This window comes from Sus scrofa, chromosome 13, assembly GCF_054392235.1.
Source record: "Sus scrofa isolate SSC_HxYL_T2T_F1_AM1 chromosome 13, Sscrofa_HxYL_maternal_Yorkshire_Landrace_v2.0, whole genome shotgun sequence".
Lineage (NCBI taxonomy): Eukaryota > Metazoa > Chordata > Mammalia > Artiodactyla > Suidae > Sus > Sus scrofa.
Window position 1 is genome coordinate 197,805,620 of NC_139395.1, and position 26,400 is coordinate 197,832,019.

Here is a 26,400-nt window from a genome sequence, read left to right on the forward strand (position 1 = left end):
CTAACCACAAGGAATCTTGAATATTTTTTCTTTTTTGTCTTTTTAGGGTCGCACCCAAGGCATATGGAGGTTCCCAGGCCACCAGCCTACGCCATAGCCACAGAAACACCAGACCCGAGCTGAGTCTGTGACCTACACCACAGCTCACAGCAACGCCAGATCCTTAACCCACTGAGTGAGGCCAGGGATCGAACCTCCAACTTCATCGTTCCTAGTTGGATTTGTTTCCACTGAACCACTATGAGAACTCCTTGAATATTTTAATTTCTATTTTTAATATCCTTTTAAAGGCCAATTTAAAAATAGTCACAACAGCTTTATTCCTATAGCCCTCAACTGGAAACAACTCAAATGTCCATCAACACATGAATAAACAAATTGTAATATATACAACAGAAGACTAGTCAGCTAAAAAAGAGGGAATGAACTACTTACTGATCCTTGCACTAATATAGATGAATCTCAAAGCAGCCGGTTGTGTGAAAAAAGCCAGAGGCAAATGAATACATCCTGTAGGATAATTCTGTCAAATTCTAAGGCAGGCAAATGCAAATTATGGTGATGGAGTTCAGAAGAGCAGAGTGGAAGGGAACTGGGGAGTGAAGAGATTAGAAAGGGGTTGGGGGAGAGGATGATTATACAGTTGTATACACTTGGTAAAACTCAGACAACACTTAACATCTGTGTCTTTATTGTATGTAAAGTACACTCAAATTAAAAAGTTGCATAGACATCTAGAAAGCATGGGGCAGAGAGAATATTAACTATCAAGAAAAAGATTCTCACAAAAAATTAAGAAATTATTAGATAGCAATTCTAAGAACAGACTCCCTAAGCCTGAAAAACAAAAACTTTTCATTTAGGCCAGTCATTTAAAAAAAAATATAAGGAGAGTTAAAAAAATCCACTGAAGCTAACAGATAATAAAATATTTATTTTATTGTTGTAAAATTAAAAATAGTAGACAAGCATAATGGTTCCAAAGCAGAGCAATACAAATATATAAATTATTGCAGTTCTAAAAAGAAAGTTCAACAGCCAAGCTAAATAAACTTCTTTGATTTTCATCACTGTAGCTTCATTTTCTTTTCTTAAAGATCTTAGCACAATTGGTATGCATTTCTATTCAAATTAAGCAAGGTTAACACACACAAATTATAATAGTATGAATGGCATTTAGTATGTCACTACAGAACACTTTCTAAAATGCCTCTTTTGGAGGTAGTAGAATGGAAATAAACATTCTACACATGTTCGAAAGAAGAAATACACCCTTTCCTTTCTGTGTAGTTAAGTTTAATGAACACTTTTTTGAGGGGAGGGTGGAGGGCAATACTCATCTTCATGATTTTTTAATGTTTTAATTTGATAAGGTTAAAATTATGGACTAATTCAGTATCATTGAAATGTATTGATAATTTGGATTTTTTTTTTCTGGTCTTTTTAGGGTTGCACCTGTGGCATGTGGAGGTTCCCAGGCTAGGGGGTCCAATCTGAACTGTAGCTTCCGGCCTACTCCACAGCCAGAGCAGCGCGGGATCCGAGCCCTGTCTGCGACCTACACCACAGCTCACAGCAATGCTGGATCCTTAACCCACTGAGCAAGGCCGGGGATTGGACCCAAGTCCTCATGGATACTAGTCGGGTTCAATGCTGCTGAGCCACGACGGGAACTCTTAATTTGGATTCTTATAAACTAAAAAGAATAGGAAAAGGGAGAGTTACAAACTAGATGTTAAAGAAATCTTAATGCCAGAGATTTGCTGATACAGTTCATAGCAAGGTGACCAAGTTGCTTAATAGGTTAGATTACACTATAATAAGGGCAACTAGAAAAGGATGAAGTGAATGCGTTGCTGGACGCTGGACAGAACCTTGTTATTCCAAGCACAGTATTATAGCCCTCCTCCAAGATAGCTTTACTTGTGCCAGAGCCACATTACCTTATTATTCTGGTAAATAAACTCTCTCCCTCCCCACCTCCACAAATTTCCCCAAATTATTATTTCCACCAACCTAAAGTTGAAAATGCAATGAAATGTCAAAGTGAAATAGTCGGGTTTTTTAGCCACGTCTGAACAAAAGATATTTAAAAAAATTTGCAGAGTAGTACATTTTTTATTAAGTACTTAAAAATACTCAAATATCTTACTTTAGCATAAAAATAACACTACAAGAACTCTACATTGTACCACTTGAAAGTTTTCATGTCACGTAACCCTAATTTTATGATTACTGACCCAAACCTCCTATTAAGCTACACAAATAATTTATTCTTTAAAAGTTCCTACTGAAGTTTTGAGCATATACATTTTGTATTACATTTTACAACATTAATAACACAAGTAGATTTCTTTTAAAATAAAACAAAAATTGATAAACATTAGCACAGACACATCGATCCCTAAAAATCAATTAAAAAAAAAAAAACCCAGCAAAAGCTGATAATCCTCAACAGTGTAAACACCGAAGTAAAAAAAAAAATAAATAAATACAAACAAAAAAGAACTCACTTTAAACCATTTTCAGTGGTAAGGAATATGGTAAAATGAAAAAACTCGAGAAATCTCAAGATGCCTGTCAAGGTGCCAGTAAGAAAATAGAATATATTTTGTCTATATTTCTGAAATCACTTTCTAACATGAATTTATTTAAAAATAATCCTCAAATGTATATGAAAATGAATACTTTGTGACAAAATGAACACATGATTTGAAAAACTAGTAACATTTCTTTGCTCCGCACTGTGTGTAAGGAACTACATAATGGCACAAAACACTATCCTGCCACTTGCATGCATCATCTATTATTGGTGCATTATTTTACACGTGCATGCCTTAAAAAAAGGACTAATCTGGACATTAAGTACTGGGATTAAAGGATCATAATCCTAAAGTAAACAGATTTTTAGCTTAATTTAAAGGGCTAGAGGATTTTAAATATTTAAAGAAAATAATCTTGTGTGGTCAAAATTACTTTCCACTCGAAACTGATTTCTTAGTTCAACTTGTCTAATTATGAAATCTAAAGTGAAAAAAAAATTAGTCTTGTTTCATTCCCCTTAATCATTTGAGCTATGAAAATGTTAGTAATGGCTGATTAGCAGTCTCTCTTTTGCCATTTTGAAACTGAAGGTATGTGTGAGATTTTCTTCTAAACTTCCTCAAAGGATACAAACAACTGTACAGAAAAATAGCCAAGTATGGTAATCAATATTTGTGGCATTTCATGTCCTCTCAAGGTAGAACTCGACTCTATCCTTTATTCTTATTTTAGCATATACAATATTGCATATTCAAGAAAACTGACATAGAAATATAAGATCACCAAATTTTAGATAAACTGCTGTGCAAAATATTTTTTTCAAAATTTTTTTTACTAGAATATCCATCCAAACTAGGTTTTAGTGCGAGTACCAGCACCACAGATATTTTTTAAGAGCACCTTTCCTTTGAAGAGCTTAAGTAGAAATATCTAAATGGAATAAATCAGAATCCCCAGTTAAGACCTTGGTATGTATACGATCCCATCCAATTGTGCCAAACTCATTAGTAAAGCTACATATTTGCCAGAAACTCTTTAAGAAACAAGCAAATACTTGCTTTGGGTAAGACTGTTGTATTTGAGACTGCACCATATGGCTCATATTCTAGAAACAAGCTACTACGTGTATCAAATGCAACATATCCCAAACTTTTATGACTGTCCCTAAGTGATTTAAATAGAAGCACAAATGTATGCAAGCACACTGGCTGGTAACATTCTTAATGAGTTATGACAAAAAAAAAAGTAAAGTCAAATTTGAAAATGTGATCACAGGAATGAAGCACTGAGATACTTACCAGTATCATCAGGAAGTATCTTTATTCAATCTATAAATTTATAGACATTTTGATATTGCACACATTAAATTTAAAGCTTATCAAAACTAAGGCAATGCATCCCCACTCCCTGGATTTTAAATTCATTTTGGATGACTCAATTGAGAGAAATTGAAAGCATCTTTCAAAAGCTCCTTCCAAAAAGCAATTATATTTCAAAAAAAGCAAAACAAAATTAGTGAAATATCAATTAATATCCTGAGGCAAATTTAACATACACATTTTAGCATCATAAAAAGCTGTCCTCTACTAGATTGAGGTGTTTCTTTGCTTAGCCAAATAATCTTTGTGTTTAAGACCAAAATCTGACCCAAGCCAGGGCCAGAGCCAAATGAAAGGCAGAAATCATTCATACCTTTCTTTAGGCATGAAACTGCCAAGTTAAAGGGCTTTTCCGTAGTTTCTATTAAGCAAAGGATCCTACCTCATAAATACATTCTAAGCACCAGTTGAAAACAGAATTTAGAGCCCATTTTAATTCTGCATTGGTTGTAGCTTTTACTATAATACATTATTTGAAAACCTATTATTTACCTGTGAGACAAACTATGAGTTTCAGAACTCTTTGGAAACATAACAGGCAACTAATAAGAATATCCTCTTATAAATGGGCTTATTTTTTTGGATTAGAGTTTTGTTTTGTTGTGTCAAGCAATCCTTTCTTTTCCTTTAGATTCTACAGTTTAGGAAAATATCTCACAATGCTTTCTTTGGGCACAACTTTCAACGATGTTGACAGCAGAATTTGGACAGCTGAAGGATTCTTGAACTTTTATCCAGAGTGGCACACTAAATCATTTTAATTCTTCTCAAAGACAGGACAACAATTTCATGGCATATTCTATTTGAAGATAGATATTACATTTGACTTGGAAGTGAGGCTTGACTAAAACTGTCCAAATTCTAAAACATCAAAGTCATTAAAAGGAAAGTAATAATGATGTAGAATAGGCTTTTACTTCCAGAGACAAGCTGACATATAAAAACTAGATTAGCATTTTCTTCCTGAACTAACTCGTAACTGCCTTTGTTAGAAAAAAATATCTTCTATTTTCCTGCATTCTTTAAAAAGTTATTAATTCCTCTTTCCAAAGAGTTACCAGAAGTCAAAACAATTCAACTAGATAGATTTCTATGCTTAAATACATTTATCTTTGGAAAACAAGATAATAGTTGTAAAAACAGTGTATTAAGAGAATAAAATGCAGTGATCTGAAATATGGGCAACATATTCACACATGAAAGTGTAAATATAATATACAGAACCACTCAAATACACATTTATAAAGAGAATGAAAAGGTACCTAAAATAGCATTTTTTATATATAAAATTTTCATATTAAAATATTGCTCATAATAAATAAGAGGTGGTATTATGAATTCCATTTCCCTCTTAAAAATTATCTTTAGTAGTTCACACTAATCTAAGAACTCTGTAAACTGTCTATTGTTTTGACAGGTGAATTACATTAGAATATGTTTAATAAAATCACACTGTAACAGTATATTTAAGTAGTCACATGTGGTAAAAATTAGGGCCATTTAGTAATTACGGGAAAAAAACATTTCCCAAATGAACCAAAATGATTAACCCTAGAAGACTAGAGTTAAGATCTGCTTTATTTGACAAAGATGTTAAATGTTGTCTTAAGCTTCACAAATTTAATGACCATAAAATAACTGACCATAACCTTCTTCAGCTTCAAACTGTGCATGCCTAACTGATCAAAAAATGGCAGGGCATAGGAAATAAGTGTAAACTGAGTTCAGTTGTTTATGGGTAGATGTAACTTCATTCCCGTTCGTCCCACTTGCAGACATGGTAACTTGGAAGAGTTCTTAAGAAGCTGTTCGATTGCAATGTGGCGGACATGGAGCTGTGAGGCCAAAGAATCTTTTTCTTGCACTTGGTGGGCTAACTCTTCAAAGACTTCTGTAAAGATTAAAAAAGTAGTTCCATTTTTAGTACACAGCAGGCTAATCCTATGATTTATATTTTAAGTGCTATAACTGAAATGAATGTACAGGGCGAATGTTTGCAATGAAAGTAGTTTGAAACCAAGGAAACAGTTGTGTTCTGATGACCCCAAGAAGCTGTATGCTTTGCATAGCCAACTGAAATATTGTATTTCTCCTCTTCTCCATTAAATGAAACTTGAGAGTCATAAGCGATGACTATAGAGATGCACAGCAGAAATGGCAGTTACAACTACATCTGAGACACTTTTCTGAGAAATCTGAATAGATAAATAGGCTCAGTCAACATCTAATATGCTTACGGACAGTGAAGTACTCATTAGTATCCAGGTCTGAAATCTCCTCTAAGAGGCATGGGAATCAGACTACTTGGATTTTTGAACCATTGGTTTTGACTCTTATGAGTCTCAGGCAAGTAACTTATTATGTTTTAATTTACTCTATGTCTTTAATTTTCTATGTAAAACCTTGATAATGGAAGTAAGCACCTCACAGGGTTATCATGAGGATTAGATAACATCATACTTGTAAAGTACTTAACACCGAATAAGTACTTGATAAATTTAAGTTGCTATTACTATTATAATTTTATTATTCCGATAGACTGTGGTCAAGAACAACCACTAGCTTTGGAGTTAAAAAGACAGGGGTTAGAATACTTAATATGTTACTACTGCAACTGTAAACAACTTAATGTTTCTGAAGCATAGTTTCCTCCCCTATAGGGGAATCAATTGTAGGGGGAAATAAAAAGGAAGAGATGCCTGGGAAATCTGAACACTAACTGCTGTTTGTGTTAGCATTCTATTTGATGATGTTAACAGATTACCAGCCATTTATTTTTTTTAAGGTGTGATAGTGAAGTTGTGATTGCCTGAAAAATGTTATCTCCTTTAGAGTAAATCCTAAACTATTTATGGTCAAAACAGTATGTTGTCTGGGCTTTGTTTCAAAATAATCAATGCTAAAGGTGGGGCGGGGCGAGGAGAAGGCTGCAACCAGAGATGAAGGAAAATTAGCTAAGCATTTGATAACGGTTGAAAGTGGGGAAGACAGGTTAAGGGTTTCACTGTACTATTCTCACTAGTTTTGTGTTTGAAATTTTTAATAATAATAAAAATAGGGCCAATGCCAGCTGCCTCAGAGAACGGCTATGGAGCACATCTGTACAATGCCTGGCACAGTAGTAGGTGGTCAAAAATGTGTTAGTAAGATGCAGAGATTAAGTTGTAGTTTGTTTTCACCTAAAAAAGAGAAACCCATTTGACCTGCTGTTCATTAAGAAGCTGTTTTCTTATTCTTTTTGCTCAGGAAAACTCTAATAAATTCTAATCCCATTTCTAAATTTAAATGCAGATGAAGCTAATAGGGGATTTTCTGTATCAAAAGTTGCACATGTAAAAAGCACTGACACTGAATCTTTACCTTGTATTTGCTGTCGGAGCTCTGCATTCAGTTGCTTTACCTCACTAAGAGTCATTGAATTCACTGAAACATGAAAATATATTATTACCATGGCAATCTGGGAAAATAAGTTGTCTATACCACCAAAACAATATCCTATTAAAAAAAATTACTTGCACTTATCTCCCAACATAATGTTCAGCAGGATCCTAGGATTCATGAACTCCTATAGTGTTGAGTTTTCAAAACCTGACCACAAGCCACAGTAAAAAACATGTTTTACATCTCTGCCAGTCTACCTCCATCTGGAACAGAAAGTTCACTGAAAAATACTTTGTATCTTTCCCATGCTGTTTCAGTTTTTAAAAAGTGCTAGTCACTACCCATCAAGTTGATTTTGCTTGAGTACTACATGCTCCACAATCTGCAGCTTGAAAAATACTAAAGAACTATGGAAATAGTTTGAAAAATCAGTTTGTTTATCTCCCTGTAGAACCTTACATAATTCATATGTAGAATCAATGAATTCTCAACAAATATACCCAAGGGCCCTTCTAGCTCTAAGATCACTTGATTTTAAGTTAATTAAAATTATCTCAGCTTCTGTGAGTTTTTGTAGAAACTGATGCAGACTGAATGAGTCACCTTGTCTAAGTGCACACATTACCTCTGGCCTTTAGTAAATGTCAGATTTTTGCTTTCGAAATGCCACCCCCAATTAGTCTTGTAGGGATTAGCAACTTGACAGTGTGTGTTTGTCAATGGTTTGATGCTGTACTTTTAAACTACATGAACCCTGAACTTCCTAATTCACTTTTTGTTGATTCCATCCCATTAATAATTTAAAATGGCAAAATAAATGGTGGGACTGCAGAATTCTAATGCTTTAGGACATCCTGAGGAATATTCCAAAGAACTGAGGGTATTAAGATATCTCATTTTTGCTAAGGTGAATCTTTCATTTAAATACTGTATTTATCAAATCTATAATTCAGCAAAATTCTTGAAACATCACATATATAAAACGAAAAAATTCCAACAAAATTCCAACCTTTACATTTCCCCATTTTACTTACATTCCTCTCTGCTGTAATGTGGATGCTGGGTCTGGACGTTAGCCTCTGGGTTAGAGATTGTCTTTTCTTTTTTCTGTTCCTGGTTTTGACTATGAGGCCACAATACACCATTGTGGCACAGAGTGGTACTTGAATCTTGTAACACAGCAAGCCCAAAGTCTGCATTTTCCCCTTGTTCCAATATTCTCTGTGTACAGTTTGCCAGACCACCTGCACTTCCATCTATCCACTTTGCAGAATACTTTGGAACTTGGGAGTCAAACTGTGGGAGTAACTTTTTATCTGACTTATGCCTGAAATTAAACAGGTGACGCTGGGGATTTTTAGAACATTCAGAGTCTGAATCCAGATCCTTATTTTGTGCATACTGTACAATCCAGTTTATCTTCTTACTTAAAATGGTTTTAACTTCTTCATAAGTACTTTTTGAAAGCTTAGATCGAGGACAATCCTGATTTGCAATCAAATGGTATTTTTCAAAGCAGTCTTTGTGGCCCCTTAACGATTTGGTGTGCAAGAGATTAGATTTTGGTATTCCTAAAGAAAAAAAAGGAAACAGAAGACCTGAGACAATTGAGACAATTTTGTTTTTTATAAGTTGCATTAAGAAATACACATCTTGGGATTCCCTGGTAGTCTAGTGATTAAGGACTCAGCATCATCACCACTGTGGCTTTGGTTTGATACCTGGCCTGGGAATTTACACATGCCCCAGGTGTGGCCAAAAAACAGAGAAAATACAAATCTTAAAAAAAAAAAAACCCAAAGTTTTAGTAAAACAAGAGTCACTGATAATTTGTAAGTTAGGGGGAAAATACTAAAGAATGTTGATGTTAAAAATATAAAATATGGCCTAACAATTTATGCTTCAATTTAACTATATATTCAGTAATACTAAATTATTATGAATAGCAAAGCCTTTCTAAGGACTTAATAGTTCAACTTCAACCTTAGTCCAGAGGAATGTTATTGCACGATATAAAAAATACTACAGAACCAGCAACTTATATTTACAGAATCTTGGTCTTTATATTAAAAATAGTGCTTTCTTCACTTATGCCCTGAAGTACACATATGCAAAAAATTTCTGTTATAGATTCAATTAGAGAAGTGCTTGACAATTTTTTTCTAATAAAAACACAGTAAATCATAGTCTCAAATTATTATGTTTTTATTAGGGAAAGATAAACCAGAGCCAGAAACATACGCATTAATAAAAGCCTCAAATTCATTGATTTTTTTTAAAGTAATAAAAGCATCTAAAATGTTTTCACATTTGGTTGATACTAAAACTTTGTCAAGATAATTTTATCTCTCTCTCTCTCTCTTTTTTCTTTTTTTTTTTTTTTTTTTTTGTCTTTTTGCCTTTTCTGGGGCCAATCCTGCAGCATATGGAGGTTCTCAGGTTAGGGGTCTAATTGGAGCTACTGCTGCCAGCCCATGCCAGAGCCACAGCAACGCGGGATCTGAGCCAAGTCTGCGACCTACACCACAGCTCACAGCAATGCTGGATCCTTAACCCACTGAGCGAGGCCAGGGATCGAACCCGCAACCTCATGGTTCCTAGTCGGATTCGTTAACCACTGAGCCATGATGGGAACTCCAAGATAATTTTATCTCTAGAAGAAATGCATTACACACAATTATTTTTCATACAACAACAAATTCAATGTACCAAGATATAATAGCCAGTATAATTCTTCAACTCACAAGTGTTCATCAGACACCAAAAATAATGGATATGTTATTATATTTTACCTTTTTAAAAAAAATTTTTTTTGTTATTATGCCTTTTTATCTCCCAACTTTTGGTAGAGTTTACTGTCTCGATTTTTTTTTTTTAATATAGAATACATTTTCAAATAGATAACACACTTTGAAATATAGAGTACATTCATACATTTTCATAAGTTTAAAGTTATGTAAAGTCAAACAGCAGTGCTTTATATTGAAGGTGAATAAGGGAACCTGACTAGTAACCATGAGGTTGTAGGTTTGATCCCTGGCCTTGCTCAGTGGGAGAAGGATCCCGCGTTGCTGTGAGCTGTGGTGCAGGCCGCAGGTATGGCTTGGATCCTGTGTTGCTGTGGCGTAGGCCAGTGGGTACAGCTCTGATTCGACCCCTAGCCTGGGAACCTCCATATGCCCTAAGAGACAAAAAAAAAAAAAAAAAAAAGGATGCGGAACTGAAAATTAATGCCTGCCAGAACCAGTCTACATCTGCTTAGGTTTGAAAACAGAGTAAGTGGAAAGCCACTCAGGTACTAAATTAGGAAAAAAAAAAGTTTTAGCTGATGCATTAGGAAAAATTACATTCTGCATTCATCACTTGTTTTAAAAATTGAAGTTGTAACAATTTTAACAGAACTCTAAACTCTGGCTAACACTAAGAAAATGAGGTATTTGTACTTTGTATTAAATCAGGTACAAAAGTGCTTGCAAATATTAATTTGTTCTAAAATGATGTAACATCAGCCAATGATGAGTCCTGCTGAGACTGCCAAAACCAGTGCTAAATGGGCTGTCAGTTCCCCCCCTAAGGAAGCAACGGAAGCACAGCTCCTAAACACTAACAGTGGACGTGGTCATGAACAACTGCTCTTACACGGTAAACTCAACTATCTCAGCCTTGTTTCTTCCACTGAGCGCAAAAACTGAAATCAAGCAGAATTTCAAACACATTTTATGTATCCATTTGGTAATTGTATTACAGTTGTGTGTGTGTGTGTATACACACATATACATATATATCTTACCAGTTATTGCCTGGCTAGGTCAAATTTCCAGCAAAATTAAAATATTTAAGTGCAAAACCTCAAAGTTCTACTTGACAACATGGTGTACACATTCAAAACCTGGTAAGTTAGCATAAAAAGGAAGTTCACAAACCTTGATTAGAATAAAATTATTCCAAGTTTGTTATTATGTATATGTTGTATCATAATTAAGATAAAAAGGTAGTACCCATTATAGACCAAATAAGAAATATCTCTATTCTGCTGTTTGATTCTAATACTGTTAGGCAGAGAGAACCTGGAGCTTGCTTACTTTACTAATTTTGGAAAATTCATTAGTTTCCTTACCTGCTTCTCTATAAACTCTCTCAAGTCTCGCTGCCAACAGATGGCTAGCCAATCCCTGAAACAGTAAGTGGTCTCATTCTCACTTGGTCTGTGGCCACAGCACTAACCCATGCAGGAATGATTTAGTTGAACCTAAACACTGTAAATTACTTTATATGAAAGGAAATTCTTCAGCACAGAAAAAGAGTTCTAAACTAGACTACAGAAAGTCATTATTTTTTGCTGTTAAATTTTCTTTTGGATTTCTAAAAATTTGGACTGTTCAGAAATTGTATTAAAAAGGGTAAAAAATTACATGGAACGGATTTCCTGAGGCACCCCAGAGCTTCAATGACAATATAATAGATGTTTATCTGAAGAATAATGTAGGCTTTTAAAGTTTTTTTTTTTTTTAACTTAACATTGCTTCTTAGTAAGTCAAAGAACATAACTTTCTGTTCTCCAGGAATAATTTTTTCTTTTAGCTTTTACTTAAATCCTCAGATGAATGCTTGGAACCCAGTAAGCACATGACTATATGCCTATTGGTAATCTGCTGAGATGAACAGCAAATCAGAGAACTACAGTGTTCACTTTACTGTGAAAATACCTAAATAAAAAAAATTTCAGACATTTAGGTGAAAAATCCCCTAAAAGGACAATAAAAAAGTGCCATGGCAAGAAGAGTTCTGAATGTAGGGAGTATTTCTACTTAGCTGTCCCACAGCCTGGTACCTTAAAACTCACTCTGCCTAAACGAAACTCTTCTTCCTCCATTCTTAACACCCAATCCCCAAACCCAATCCTCTTCCTAAGTCTGGCAGTGACCACCAACCGCTCAAGGAAGAAACCTGGGTGTGCTTCTTGACAGGTCCTCCCTGCACCCTCCTTCCACATGTTTTACTGTCTGTCTTAATAGATACCCCTCTGAAATCTAGCAGCAAAACATCTTAAGTTCTTTCACCCTGTATCTGGATCTTCATCATTATCTCCTATCTGGTCCTCACTTCCTCCAAGAGCCTTTTCTAACCAGTAACACCTGAGTTAATCCCACCAGATTTTACAATTGCTTCTCCACTGGCCTTTATCTCCTGCTAAAAGCTAAGTTCTGTGAGAAAGGGGACCAAACTGCTTTATGTGCATCTTCACTGTCATAGTGCCTGGCACATAGAGTACTATAACAAAAACTAAATGAATAAAGGATAACTAAAATGATATTAAAACACTTATTACCAATTATTATTTGAGATCTACTGCAATGAAGTTTTGCCCATCCTAGCAAGGTACCTAAGGATGTTCCCTTTCTTTTCCAGCCACCTTACGGCATATAGAGTTTCCAGGCCAGGGATGAAATTCGAGCTGTGGTTGCCACCTAGGCCACAGCTGCGGCAGCGTTGGAACCTTAACCCACTGTGCAGGGCCAGGGATCAAACTTGTGTCCCAGCACTCCCGGGATACCCCCGATCCCGTTGTGCCTCAGTGGGAACTCCAGGATGTGTACTTTTGTCAGGCTCTCAGAGGTTTATTAAAGGTATCTTCCAGTGAAGCTACTCCTATGTTTAGTTTAATGTGTCATCAGTCCCAATAACTGATGAGTGATACTGACACAGAGATGGCATTCTTGTGGCACCATTCAATATGCCAAACATGAATTCCTACTCAGTTATGTATTTTTAATAGAACTATACATACAGTGAATATACAACAAGGCTGTTTTATGTTAACTATAACTCATTCATCCAGGTCTGTACCTGTAAATTTCTTTAGCACACTAAAAATTTAATTTCAATTTGAAAATATTTGTTTTATAAACATAGTTTAAGATATCCCATGCAGTAGCAGAGGAAACAAAAAATTCGAAAACTATAATACATTGATTACTTCATATACTTGAACGAAATAGTTTTTAATCTAGAAAAGAGAGTAGTTCACTTAATTTGTATCAACAACATGTGTCATTTTATAAACTCAAGTGATTGTTTTTTTCTATCTCATCGGTTCGAATTAATATGAGATACAACCACTGCTATTATCAGAGGTCCCAGTGAGTTTCAAAATAGACTTTACAATTTTAATTGCATTTACAAGTGTAAACAGCTCTAAGCACTAATTTGTTCAGCAGCTTTGGAAAGGGAATGAATCTAAATTAAATGAGTTGATATTTTTGAGGACCTGAGTTATAAGTAATTTCCAAACCAGTTCAACTAAAACTGCAGTACAACTTCCTAATAAAAATTTGGGAGGGCCAATGCAGTTGACATTCTAACTACTGTGAAAACTGACATACCCCAGTATGTCCATGTAACTTTGTGTCTTCAGTTCATGATTATTAGAGAACTAAGACCTTACTTGGCAACTATATTTGCTAACATTTTTTCTAAATTTATTTTTTATTGTTATTTCCCCCCAACATACTTTTTTTCTCCCCCACTGTACAGCATGGGGAAACATTTTTTCTAAATTTATTTTTTATTTTTATTTCCAACACACTTTTTTTTCTCCCCCACTGTACAGCATGGGGAAACATTTTTTTCTAAATTTATTTTTTATTGTTATTTCCCCCAACACCTTTTTTTCCCCCACTGTACAGCATGGGGACCCAGTTACATATACTTGTATACATAATTTTTTCTCCCATTGTCATGCTGCATTGTAAGCATCTAGACAATAGTTCTCAGTGCTACACAGCAGGATCTCATTGTTAATCCATTCCAAGAGCAATAGTTTGCATCCATTGAGCCTAAGCTCCCAATTCTTCCCAATCCCTTCCCCTCCCCCAGGGCAACCACAAGTCTATTCTCCAAGTCCGTAATTTTCTTTTCTGTGGAAAGGTTCATTTGTGCTGTATATTAGATACCAGATATGAGTGATGTCATATGGTATTTGTCTTTCTCTTTGACTTATTTCACTCAGTATGAGTCTCTAGTTCCATCCATGTTGCTGCAAATGGCATTATTTCATTCTTTTTTATGGCTGAGTAGTATTCCATTGTGTATCTATACCACATCTTCCTAATCCAATTGTCTGTTGATGGACATTTGGGTTGTTTCCAGCTCTTGGCTATTGTGAATAGTGCTGCAATGAGCAGGCAGGGTGCATGTGTCTTTTTAAAGGAAAGTTTTGTCTGGATATATACTCAAGAGTGGGACTGCTGGATCATATGGTAGTTCTATGTATAGATTTCTAAGATACCTCCATACTGTTCTCCATAGTGTTGTACCAATTTACATTCCCACCAACAGTGCAGGGGGGTTCCCTTTTCTCCACACCCTCTCCAGCACTTGTTATTTGTGGATTTATTAATGATGGCCAATCTGATTGGTGTGAGGTGGTATCGCATGGTAGTTTTGTATTTCTCTAATAATCAGGGATGTTGAGCATTTTTTCATGTGCTTGTTGGCCTTTTTTAAAGTGTGTAATAGTTTCTTCTGGATAGATGCTGTTTAGAAATCTATATAGGCAGTGTATTTGTATATGGGCAGCTGTATTTTAAAAAGAAAAGCTGTTTCTGTTTAATAGTTTTTTTTTTTTAAAGTCTTTTCCCACTTTCATTTCATTTCTGATTTTGTTATGCCATTCTCACATACTTTGAAAACCTTCCCACTAACCCATCTGGCATGCCATCCCCAGTTCTATTCTTTAAATTCCTCTTTAGGATCAATTTGCTTTAAGAAAACTTGGTTAAACCCATAAAAGAGCAAAAGCCATTCAAATATAAATTTTCCTTTCTACCTATCACTGTTACACATTTGAAATAAAGATATTTCCATGCATATATTTGATATTCCTCTCATGTGACAATACTCCACATGGCACTAAAAAAAAAGTCTCAAAACCCAGAATACTTAACAAGTTCTATCACATGTCCCATCTCCCGCTGCTTTCACCCCTGGCCTCTTGAAGATCTTATTTATGATTTGGTGGTAATTAGGTAAGCTAAGCAATCATTTGCTGATGCCCAGCTGATCCTGTCAAATAGCATCATCTTTTAGCCAACTACACGGATGCTATATGGCTTTTAACTGCACACATTCTTTTTTTTTGTTTGTTTTTTGTCTTTTTAGGGCCGCACCCACAGCATGTGGAGATTCCCAGGCTAGGGGTCTAACTGGAGCTACAGCTGCTGGCCACAGCCACAGCCAGGCCAGATCAGAGCTGCGTCTGCTCACAGCAACGCCGGATCCTTAATCCACTAAGCAAGGCGAGGGATCAAACCTGAAACCTCATGGTTCCTAGTCGGATTTGTTTCTGCTGTGCCGATGGGAACTAACTTTACACATTCTTGAATCATATCGTCCAACTGCCTCATGAATGTCTACTGTGCCAATTATCCTTCCTCTTGAATTTGACTATTTTATTTCCCAAAGGACTGGCTTCATATAATTTGGTATTCCATAGGTAAATATAATTCAACCAATAGCTGGATGCAAAGCTGTAATACATATTATCATATCATAAGGAGACTGGAAAGCTCTAAGAGTAAGTGCTTCAACTTTAGTATTCTAATGTTAAAAAAAAGAGAACTGGCACTATTGGTTTTCCAAATGGTGGGTTTGTGTGTTCTTTCTTAATTTTTAAATAAGGCAAGAAAATTTAGTTATGATTTAAGTTCCAGGTTGTTAACAGGCTGTGAGGAAATTTTAAGCACACTGCCTTCAGACATGACCAACATTTGTGCAACAGTTTACACAGTACTGCTTCAAAATCTTTTTTATGGAGGCTCACATTTTGCCCAGCATAAATAATTTTCCAAGAGTTAAGGTGTTTTGTTTTTATGATGATCTTGTCTTGGTTGCTAGGAAAGGGAGAATAAGCACCTACACATTTATGTGCTGCCCATGTTAAGCCATGTTTATGTGCTTCTCTAAGCAAGTGTTAATTGTAAAAATGGGAGAAGAGCTAAATTTTGCTGTACCAAGAATGAAAGGATTGAGATACTATGTCTTTGTTCATGAGGATCAGATTCTCATTTCTGATAAAAGGAAAAGAGGGAAAGTTCTATAAGTAGAGGTGGCATGCCCACAGTGTGAAGTCTGGATCCGTACTGCAGCAAGTTCTGTTTAGCCTACATTTTTTTTTTTTTTTTTAAATGAGATCCACGTACAACTTCCAATTTCTTGGTTTTTCTTAAAACCAGAATTACCAAGATCTAATAGCAACTGGCTGGTAATGAGAAGCATCGGCCATCAGAAAATTGGGCAAGTGCTCTTCAATTCAGTTTTTATCATTCCGTTTGAGTGTGCAGGTACACTTGTGACCTAGCAAGCTCCACAGCCACGTTGGTTACTGATTTTTACATGACATGAAGACTGTGATGATATAGGTCTGGACTGCTTCTGTGTAAATAACAGTTGTCCCAATGATGCTGTGACACTCACTGTGACCAGGCTACTCTGCATTTGATGATCTAGCAGCAGCAGCCATGCCATGATTCAAGAAGAGTTACTACCATTATACCTACTGCTAGTCATAGCCACTCAGTGAGAGGATGCTTGGATTGTCTATCCTGTCACTGATGAAAGGTAGATTAGATTGAAGCTGAGAAGGCAAGGATGGATAGCTGGAGCACCTCCTTCCTTCCTCTTGTTAAATTTTATGAGTTGTCTTATGTGCCATAGTGAGTACTGTGATAAACAGTGCCCGTTCCCCTCCCCCTCAACGCCACTCAGAGTCTGCCATGATCCAATACCCAACCTACTATTTATTTAAAATAGGTAACTGCTTATCTCTGCATCAAAAGCAGATGGAATTATTGGCAACTGTACCAAGCCAGTACACAGATGGATTCAGCAACTTGCTTTTCCACATTTTGAGAATCACTGCCTTAAAGATATACCAACAGGTGGTCTTTAGACAGCAGATTTCAGCTTAAGAGATGTGTATTCCATTTTAAAGTTCTTGTGTGTGCTAAAGAGAAGGATTAAGCAGTTAGTTAAAGCAGCTTTAATCCAATAAATGAGTTATAAGGGCAAATTTCAGTCAGCGAAGAGAGAGATGATGTTAAAAGATAAATCTCAACCTCAAATATCCAAAGTAGCCCAGGAGAATAGAGTTCTTGTATTGATGGATATATAAATTGCAAGTCATGTGTCAAGAAGAAAGCCTTTCTCAGTGAATTTTACTTTTTCTATAACACTTGGGAAATTGGGGAAACACACCTACATAACAGCTGTTTATTACTAACAGGGCATTAATAAAAAATAACAATCCGCACTCAATTCTACTCTCAAATTTAACTACCTGTTTTAACCAGAAATGTCCAATAGAACTCCAAGAAGATGGACATGTCCTTAGTCTGTGCTATACAATAGCCACACACGGCTACTGAGCATCTCAAATGCAGTTGGGACGACAGAGGAACTAAAGTTTTAATTTTAATTAACTTATTTTTTAATGATTTTTATTTTTTCCATTATAGCTGGTTTACAGTGTTCTGTCAATTTTCTACTGTACAGCAAAGTGACCCAGTCACATGTATATATATGCATTCTTTTTCTCACATTATCATGCTCCATCATAAGTGACTAGATATAGCCCCCAGTGCTATACAGCAGCATCCCATTGCTTATCCATTCCAAAGGCAATAGTTTGCCTCTATTTTAATTAACTTAAATTTAAATAACCATGTTGTGGCTAGTTTACCAAATTGGACATGGCAGGCTGTCCATAGGTAACTGATGAAATAAAAGGGTACTTGGAAAAAGAACACAAATGGAAGCTATTCATATTCAGGATACCAAGCTCACGGCAGCCACACATATAAAAAGCTAAATTTGTTTTTCTAGCACATTAAAACATATCATATTTAGACTTTAATTTTTAAGTGGCACACAGAATTGAGTTATATTTTAAAAAATTTAATTCAGTAGTCCAACTGACCCAAGTAACCCTCTACTTGTTCTGTTTTTCTCCTAAATAGTTCTAACCGAATGTACTGACATTTAAAAATTTTTTGTGTGTGCATAAAGTTATCATTAGACTCCTAAAAAGCTACCCAAAATAACTAAAACATGACTAAGTTTTAAATACCCACTTATGTGGCATACATATGGAGACACTAGTTTGCAGGGGGGAAAAAACTTTCCTAAAAATAGGTAAGGTTAAAAAGATACACATTACCTAAACAAAAGCTGGCCGGGAGAAATAGTCCTTCATAATAACACCGAATGAAAGAGGAGAGGTACACCATTAAGACAAAGGAAATGTATGGCTTCAAAAGCAAAAAATGTGATAGCCTTAAGAACTTAGCCCTTTATCTCCTGAACTGCTTGTCTGCCCAGTTAAGGTTCTAACTTTTATTTACTTACTCACAAATAAGAAAAACAGAATGAAAAGATGCCCTACAGCTATTTATAAAACATCATTATTTTTTTGTTTTTACTTATTTTTTGGCCGTCCCACAGAATATGGAGTTTCCAGGCCAGGGATCAGATCGGAGTCACAGTTTCAACCTATGCTGCGGTTTATGGCAACGCTGGATTCTTTAACCCACTGTGCCAGGCCAGGGGATCAAACCAGCATTCTGGTGCTGAAGAAACACTGCTGATCTTACTGAATCACAGTGGGAACTCCTAAAACATGTTTTGCATCTCAACTTCTTTGCATACATTTGAATCACTGTTTCTGAAAATCTAGTTGTCTATGCCTTACATTCATGCTTTACAGAGTGAATTTGAAGGCATTTATAATTCAGTTACTACTATAGGTAAGTAAGTGGTAAAAATTAAGATTGATGGGGAATAATCACTACAAACTCACCAACCATTTGATAAGAAAAATTAAAGCCTGAAAAAGCAGCAACTGATGAACCATACTGCAAAACACTAAAATAGAAATATTATGACTATGTTATTATAACTGCATCATAGCAATTCTAGAGTAAAAAAAACTTTGATATGAACAAAGGGTTTGGAGAGCTAATGTATAATAAAATCTTTCCATGATGAACTAGTTCTTAAAATTAAGGTCTAATGCAGTGCAACCTTTAAAAAAAATATCATCGTGGTAGAATTTTACTTATTGACATAAGAACGATACATCTGATATATTTAATAAAGAGACTGGTTATAGATGGTATATATAGCCTGATCTAATTTTTAAACAAATTTACCACATACATGTATAAATCCTACTGCAGAAAATAATTTAGAAAAACATAATGCAACTGATAAGGGCTTAATTTCCAAAAACAAAAACAAAAAACCCAAATCAAAAAATAAGCAGAAGACCTAAATAGACATTTCTCTAAAGAAGACATACAGATGGCTAACAGGCACACGAAAAGGTGCTGAACATTGCTAATTATCAGAGAAACACAAATCACAACTATAACAAGGTACCTACTACCTCACACTGATAGAATGGCCATCATCAAAAAGTGTATAAATAACAAATTCAGGGAAGACTGTGGAGAAAAGGGAACCCTCCTACACTGTTCATGGGAATATAAGTTGATGCAGCTGCTATGGAAAATGGCATGGAGGTTCCTCAAAAAAACCTAAAAACAGGAGTTCCCCTCGTGGCACAGCAGAAGCAAGTCTGACTAGGAACCATGAGGTTGCAGGTTTGATCCCTGGCCTTGCTCAGTGGATTAAGGATTCAGTGTTGCCAGGCACTGTGGTGTAGGTCGCAGATGGGCTCGGATCCCATGTTGCTGTGGCTCTGGCGTAGGCCGGCAGCTGTAGCTCCGATTCAACCCCTAGCCTGGGAACCTCCTTGTGCCGCGGGTGCAGCTCTAAAAAGACAAAACAAAAAGCTGAAAATAGAACTGCCATATGATCCAGAAATCCCACTCCTAGGCATATATCTGGACAAACCTGTAATTCAAAAAGATACCTGAACCCCTATGTTTATAGCAGCACTAGCCAAGACATGGTAAAAACCTAAATGTCAACAGAGAAATGGATAAAGGAGATGTGGGATGTGTGTGTATATGCATATAGGTAATATCACATACATATATGGATGCGCCTAGAAATTATCATACTAACTGAAGTCAGAAAAACAAAAGCCATATATCACTTATATGCAGAATCTAAGATATGACACAAATGAACTTATCTACAAAATAAAAACAGACACAGAGAACAGACTTATGGTGTCCAAGGGGGAGAGGGAAGGGAAAAGGATGGATTGGGAGTTTGGGGTTAGCAATTGTAAACCATTCTGTATGTATGACTGAATTACTTTGCAAAACATTATAAATTTAAAAATGTGATAGCCACTGAAACAAATTTAGAAAATAAACTTACCAAAAATACTGAGATTATTGGCAGATAGATGAGATTATAAATCTTAATATTCTTTTTGATTCCTATATTTTGATTTTTCTCTAATAGGCATAAGTTTGCTTTTTCAAGGAAAAAAGGAAACTTTATTATGAGAGAAAGAAAATCTTTTATCATTTTAAATAGTGAAAATCTAAAACATTAAATATTTTGGTTTAGGAAGGAATACAGTGTTGTTCCTCAGTCCAAGACAAGTCAGGCTTTAAGTATTGTTCTGTGTGTGCCAATGAAGTAAACAAAAAAGATTCTAATGCAATACTGAAATGTTATAAGACATACATACCTAAAATATCCCAATATTCTGCATTTTTTTTTAAGATGGAGAATTTCCTTAGGCTGACAATGTATCTAGCAAAGAAAAGTATTTAACCTTCAATGAAAGAAGTCCCTCTCCTCCAAAATAATATTATAACCACAATATAGTTTTATCTGGCAATTCTTGTTGGAGACCCAAAGACTCTTCAGAGGGAGCAAGGGAAAAAAAAAAAAAAAAAAAAAAAAAAAGACACTGATAAGTAAACACAATTCATTTTGCTGAAACAAAACAAAGCAAAGAACTGTAGTGAAAGGATTTTCTGGGCAGCTAATATATGAGGGAAACTATGGTGGTTAAAGCGGAAAAATGTGCTGAAAATTAAACCATAAAAAGGTAAACTTATGGGAGTTTCTGCTGTGGTGCAGTGAGTTAAGAATCCCAAGAGAAATTCAAACCTGCTCAATATACATAAACATTGAATTATTTTGGCAAAGGAGGAGCTGTTCAAAAGACAAACAAATGACAGCAATCTTTTCAGCAGAATTTCATCTTTTCAGATGAGATAAAAACCAAACCACTTCTATATTTCAATTTAAATCAAAACTAACATTTCCATCACATACTGTATTTACCAAAGAGCTCCTATACTCATCATTTGCAGTCCTCACAGCAGCTCCGTGAACACGGGCAATGGTGTAATTTATCATCACCTCTATTTAATACATGTACTCCTAAGGTTAAGGAGTTGCACACTTAGGAGGAAGAAGTCACTGATGTTTAGGACAGAGGCAACTAGATAAGCAAAAGTACAGAAGTGAGAAAGAAAGGGGAGAAACAAGGGGTGGGGGCACGAATGACTAACTGGCTTGTAGAGTATCTTTGAAGGGGTGATGACTGATGAGCAGCCAGTTAGGCAGATACCTGGTCAAGAACCGTCTTATGTGACATGTTAGGGAGTTAACAGCCTAACCTGAAGAAAACGGTAAGGAATAAATGAAGAGTTATAAGAAAATGAATGGCATGATCAGATTTGCACTTTCAAGACCTTTCTGGCGATACTAAGAGAACTAGCGGTGTGGGACAGTGATGGGGAAAGGGAGATAAACTCCATGAAATTGATTAAGTGGGTCTTGAGGTGGAACTGGTAACAAGGAATAAGGCCTGGTCAAAGGTGTAGCAGTGGGAATCAAAGTCTGGAACAGACTGGGATGAATCAATAGGTCGCAGAGCCAGACAGAATGGAGAGGGTGGGTGGGTGGGTAGGAAGTAGTGAGGGAACAGGGTTGCCACAAGTCCACAGGCCAATGCGCCTTTGCAAACTGAAAAACCATTCCTGCTAGGACACACAGCTTGAAAAGCAGAGGTTAGGTAAGATTCTGGCAATAATTGATCCCTGCATCTACATAACGTTACATGGAAAGTCCTGAAGAAACTGGAACCATTCATTCACTACAGACAGTTTTAAAAGGTTGGACCTGAGACCACCTGCATAAGAGTCAGCTGGGATTCTTGCTAAAATGCAAATTCTTAGAATCAACTACTGAAATAAAAATCTCTGGAGTATGGGTCCCAGAATTCCATGTGAATCAAAAATGAAGGAAATAAAAATGCATGTGTATATGGAAATATGGAGATAAATTTAGTTCGAGAAACTTAAATTCAAGACACCTGTAGAATAATATCTAAATGAAGTGGTCCAGCAGGCATTTGGATATATAGGTCTAGTGCTTAAAAGATATGGCCTGTGATATGTTTGTGAAGTTCCATCAGTTTACAGAAGTGAAGCCAATGCAGTGAAAGAAACAGATGAGTGCAATATGAGAGGGAAATAAAAAATAAGGACAGAATTCAGTGAAACACTAGAATTTCAGAGACCCGTAATAGGCAACAGACCTAGGAAGAAGAAAAGAGGGCAGAAATAAGAGGCCAGACCTATTTTATTACAGAACCCAGGGAGCTCAGTATTTCAACAAAGAGGGAGATGTTAAATGTCAGATTTCAAAAATGGCAAGAACATGAAACTATTTATTGTGTTGACAACTAGGAAGTCACTGGTGAAAGCGAAGGAGGAGGCAAATTATAGAAGCACTGAAGAATAAGTTGGGAGTAGAGACAGAGGCAACCTCGAATGAAAACTGCTCTTTCAAGAACTACGGCTTAAGGCAAAGAGAGGAAAGCAGCTTTTTCCCTTGCTTTTTTTTCTCTTCTTTTAAATGTGGGAGACAAGAATATTTCTGCCATTCTAATCATCTTTTTGGTCACTATGCCAGGTTACAGAGAAGATAACTATAGGTGGCTAAGATGATGGAAGAGAGGATTAATAAATGAAGAGTGGGTGGCAGAAAACAGAGACAGGCTGTAAGAAGCATGAAATTGTTCAATAATTAGTCTCAACTGGGAATTGTGATACTCTCATTTCTTTCCCCAGATACTTACTTTCATTTGGTCAATAAATACATTGGCAATCTAAAACTGAAGTTTTTTGGAGAACTGTTTGATATATTATACAGGAGTTATATTTTATTATAGTGTATTTATTCTACTTTGTAATAGAAATATAGCCAAAATGTTGATTGATATTGAACTGAAACTTGACTGTTGATATATTAAATTTGCTGAGCCAAAGTAAAATGGTCAAGATTATAAAGGATACTTAATATAAAAGAGTACTTCATGTTAATTTTGAAACACTTCCCCTCCAATACCACCAAACTTCCATACATGGGCACCGTTTTCAAAACAGACTAGCAATTGTCATTCACTAAATTCATTGTAGATAATATTCCACCAGTTACTGTGAATCTTAGCTATAAAAGATGTCATTAAAGTATACTTGTATATCACTTCAGGAGTCCAAAGGTACTTTTACTGTCTATTAAATTTAACCTCTACATTGATAGGAAATGATGAACACTAAGTGTGCATTTTAAATAATACATAGAAGAATGAATCAGTAATTGAATTTATACTTCATAAAAGGTAAATAATCCTATATTGCCTTTCAATATACCATCTAACTTTATTTATTCCATTGTCCCATCTTCTCATGTAACCTTCACAATGGCAGGGATTCATGTTTGTTTAACTACCTTTAGCTACTAGAACAATTTCTGGCATATAGTAGTGGCTCAATTAATATTTACTGAAAAAAATGTGTTTAAAAATTGCTATGAACAGAGCTTTAATTTTGAAATTCAGATTTTGATGGGTACACACAAAGCACTATTTTGCCTTACTGTTATACAGTTGAGAGGGTAATGCCAAAAAGCTAACAGAGAGAGTTTAAAATTTGTAAACAGACACTGTTATATACTATAAATCCAAGGCTCAGTTTTTAATGGGTTTATTGCCTTTATCAAAATCCTAACAGATGGTGTGACAAAGTGGATTAAAATAATTTAAAACCATTCTAACTAGAACCATAATTGATAACATTTTGATAATTCTGCAATGTTACTTAACTACTTTGATTTCAATCATTTATACATTTCTCATGTATTACATTTGAAATTCACACTTAATGTTAATTTTCTTTATAATGTGAAGATTAAGGTTCTGTAAAAGCAACATTTAAAGTGCTATAAATATATAATTATGGTGTCTTACCACCTGTTTCTTCTCTCTATAAAGTTGTTCCAAGCTCAGCTACCAGGGTGGATGAGCAAAAGGAAGAGGGGGTGCAGTTCCAGAATAGGTGCTGACATTTTCACTTTTGTTTGTACAGTCTGCCTTCACTTACTTAGAACCCCATTCCCTCTTGAGAAGAAAATGATCAGGGTAAGTATGTTAGCCTCCACTACCTGGATGGCTGGAAGGATTCAGAGCAGTGTTAGAACCACTACCTCATCACCAGCTGATACATGTGCATGATTCTGTAATAAGTGTCTGTCTACACCTCAAGTTCCCTGTCCCTTCCAGGCAGAACTAGCCAGACTGTTACTGTGTGTCTCTTCTTTCTAATTCTTTCCTCCTCTCTGATCACCATCTAATCCAAGAGTTTTATAGACTGTATTTTCTTGACAGATCATTTGTTTAGATTACAATCTATATGGAGATTGTATCACCCCACTCCCTTCAGTCATCAGAAATGTTTATTTTTGGATATTTCACTGAATGTATATTAATCAAATAATATCATAGGTAGAAATAACTTAAAAAAGCATTTCTTGGGATGGACACAAATTCTGTTCCTTGCTTGAACATTCCCATTTGTGTAATTCATCTGTAACTTTGCCTAAAAGTTACTTAATATTTCCTAAATTCTTAAGAGTTCATGTAATTTTCCTTTGGAGCAGAAATGATTGAGGCAGTTGGACTTTCTGGAATCTGAGACTTTAGGTTTGGACTTCCATGCTGTGCTCCCGACTCTCTACTTATTTCCCTCATTCATCAAATTGAGATAACCTATCATCTACTCCATATAGTTGTAAGAACAGAATAATATATGTAAAACATACAAAACCTGACAAACAATATTAACTCTTATTTAGATAAATCACTTACCTATAAGTGTGAATCCCTTAAGTATCTGACAGTTGAACTAGCTTCTCCCAACTAGAGAGTGATATTTTACATCTTCCAGAGTAGAGAGAGGAACTTATTTTGTTTTCTTTCTTCACAGGGCAGTATTACTTTGCATGTAACAGAAAAATTACCCTTTATTTCTGGACAGCTGATTTCTTTTGATCAACTCTCCAGTAACAGTTATTGTAAATTATTTCAATCAAGTGTATCCCTTTACTGAAAATAGATTATTTTTGACCTAAGTATTAAAAGATTTTCAATCTAGATTTAATTTGTGTCCATATATCTCGTAAAACATTTCTTTTCATCTCTGTCAACATTTTGGAAGGAATGACTTATGAATCTGAATCAGAATGTCATTTTTATCTATTATAACAAATTATTTATAATTATGATGTTTCTATTAATAAGGTATTCTGGGTTGTATATTCTGCTTCTGCTTCTTTGTTTTTGACTTTAAACCACTGATTTAAAAACATTCTGGATCAAATGCTTTGGGGTCATCACTGTGAACAAACACCACTATGCTGAGGTGTTCAAAATAATAAGAGCTGCAGTGTGTAATTCAACATAGAAACTTCTATGCTGAACACGGACGGTCCTGTTCAAAATGTCTTGCTCTGTGTCTGGAGAAAAATATTATGTCTGTTTTCTACTAATTGAAAAGGATAACCAGGTATCACTGTCAGTATTATTTGCTACATTTTTCTTTGGAAAATGATCCAAAGTTCTTCTGTTCCTAAGACTCACAAAACTTTTAGTAGGTTCCAGAAAGATCTCAAGAAATTCTGTGAAAGGGCAGAAAAATAGCAGAATAATTTCATTGTGGGCAAATTTAGGAGAAAAAGATAAAGTTAGGACAGTTGTCTAAAGTCTCTTTTAGACTGATTCACTCATCAAACACTCATTTGTTACTTCTTGCCGTTCCCTGTG

General features: G+C 35.5%; 1 protein-coding gene and 1 long non-coding RNA gene across 4 annotated transcripts in view; one reads left to right on the top strand and one right to left on the bottom strand.

The window, feature by feature from the left end:
• Positions 1-25,729, top strand: part of LOC146397830 (uncharacterized) — a 149,781-nt gene extending 124,052 nt beyond the window's left edge. The window contains exon 5 of the long non-coding RNA XR_014825025.1: positions 22,988-25,729. This is a non-coding gene — a long non-coding RNA (uncharacterized LOC146397830). The remainder of the gene's footprint in view (positions 1-22,987) is intronic.
• C13H21orf91 (chromosome 13 C21orf91 homolog) overlaps positions 2,099-26,400 on the bottom strand; it is a 33,569-nt gene continuing 9,267 nt past the window's right edge. For 2 of the 3 annotated variants that reach the window (XM_084991739.1, XM_003483342.5), the window contains exons 3-5: positions 8,339-8,875; positions 7,284-7,346; positions 2,099-5,814 (exon numbers count right to left, since the gene is read on the bottom strand). In XM_084991739.1, the coding sequence (XP_084847865.1) occupies positions 5,648-5,814; positions 7,284-7,346; positions 8,339-8,875 (767 nt within the window). In that variant the 3' untranslated portion in view covers positions 2,099-5,647. The remainder of the gene's footprint in view (positions 5,815-7,283; positions 7,347-8,338; positions 8,876-26,400) is intronic. The other variant, XM_084991740.1, reaches the window with a different exon arrangement.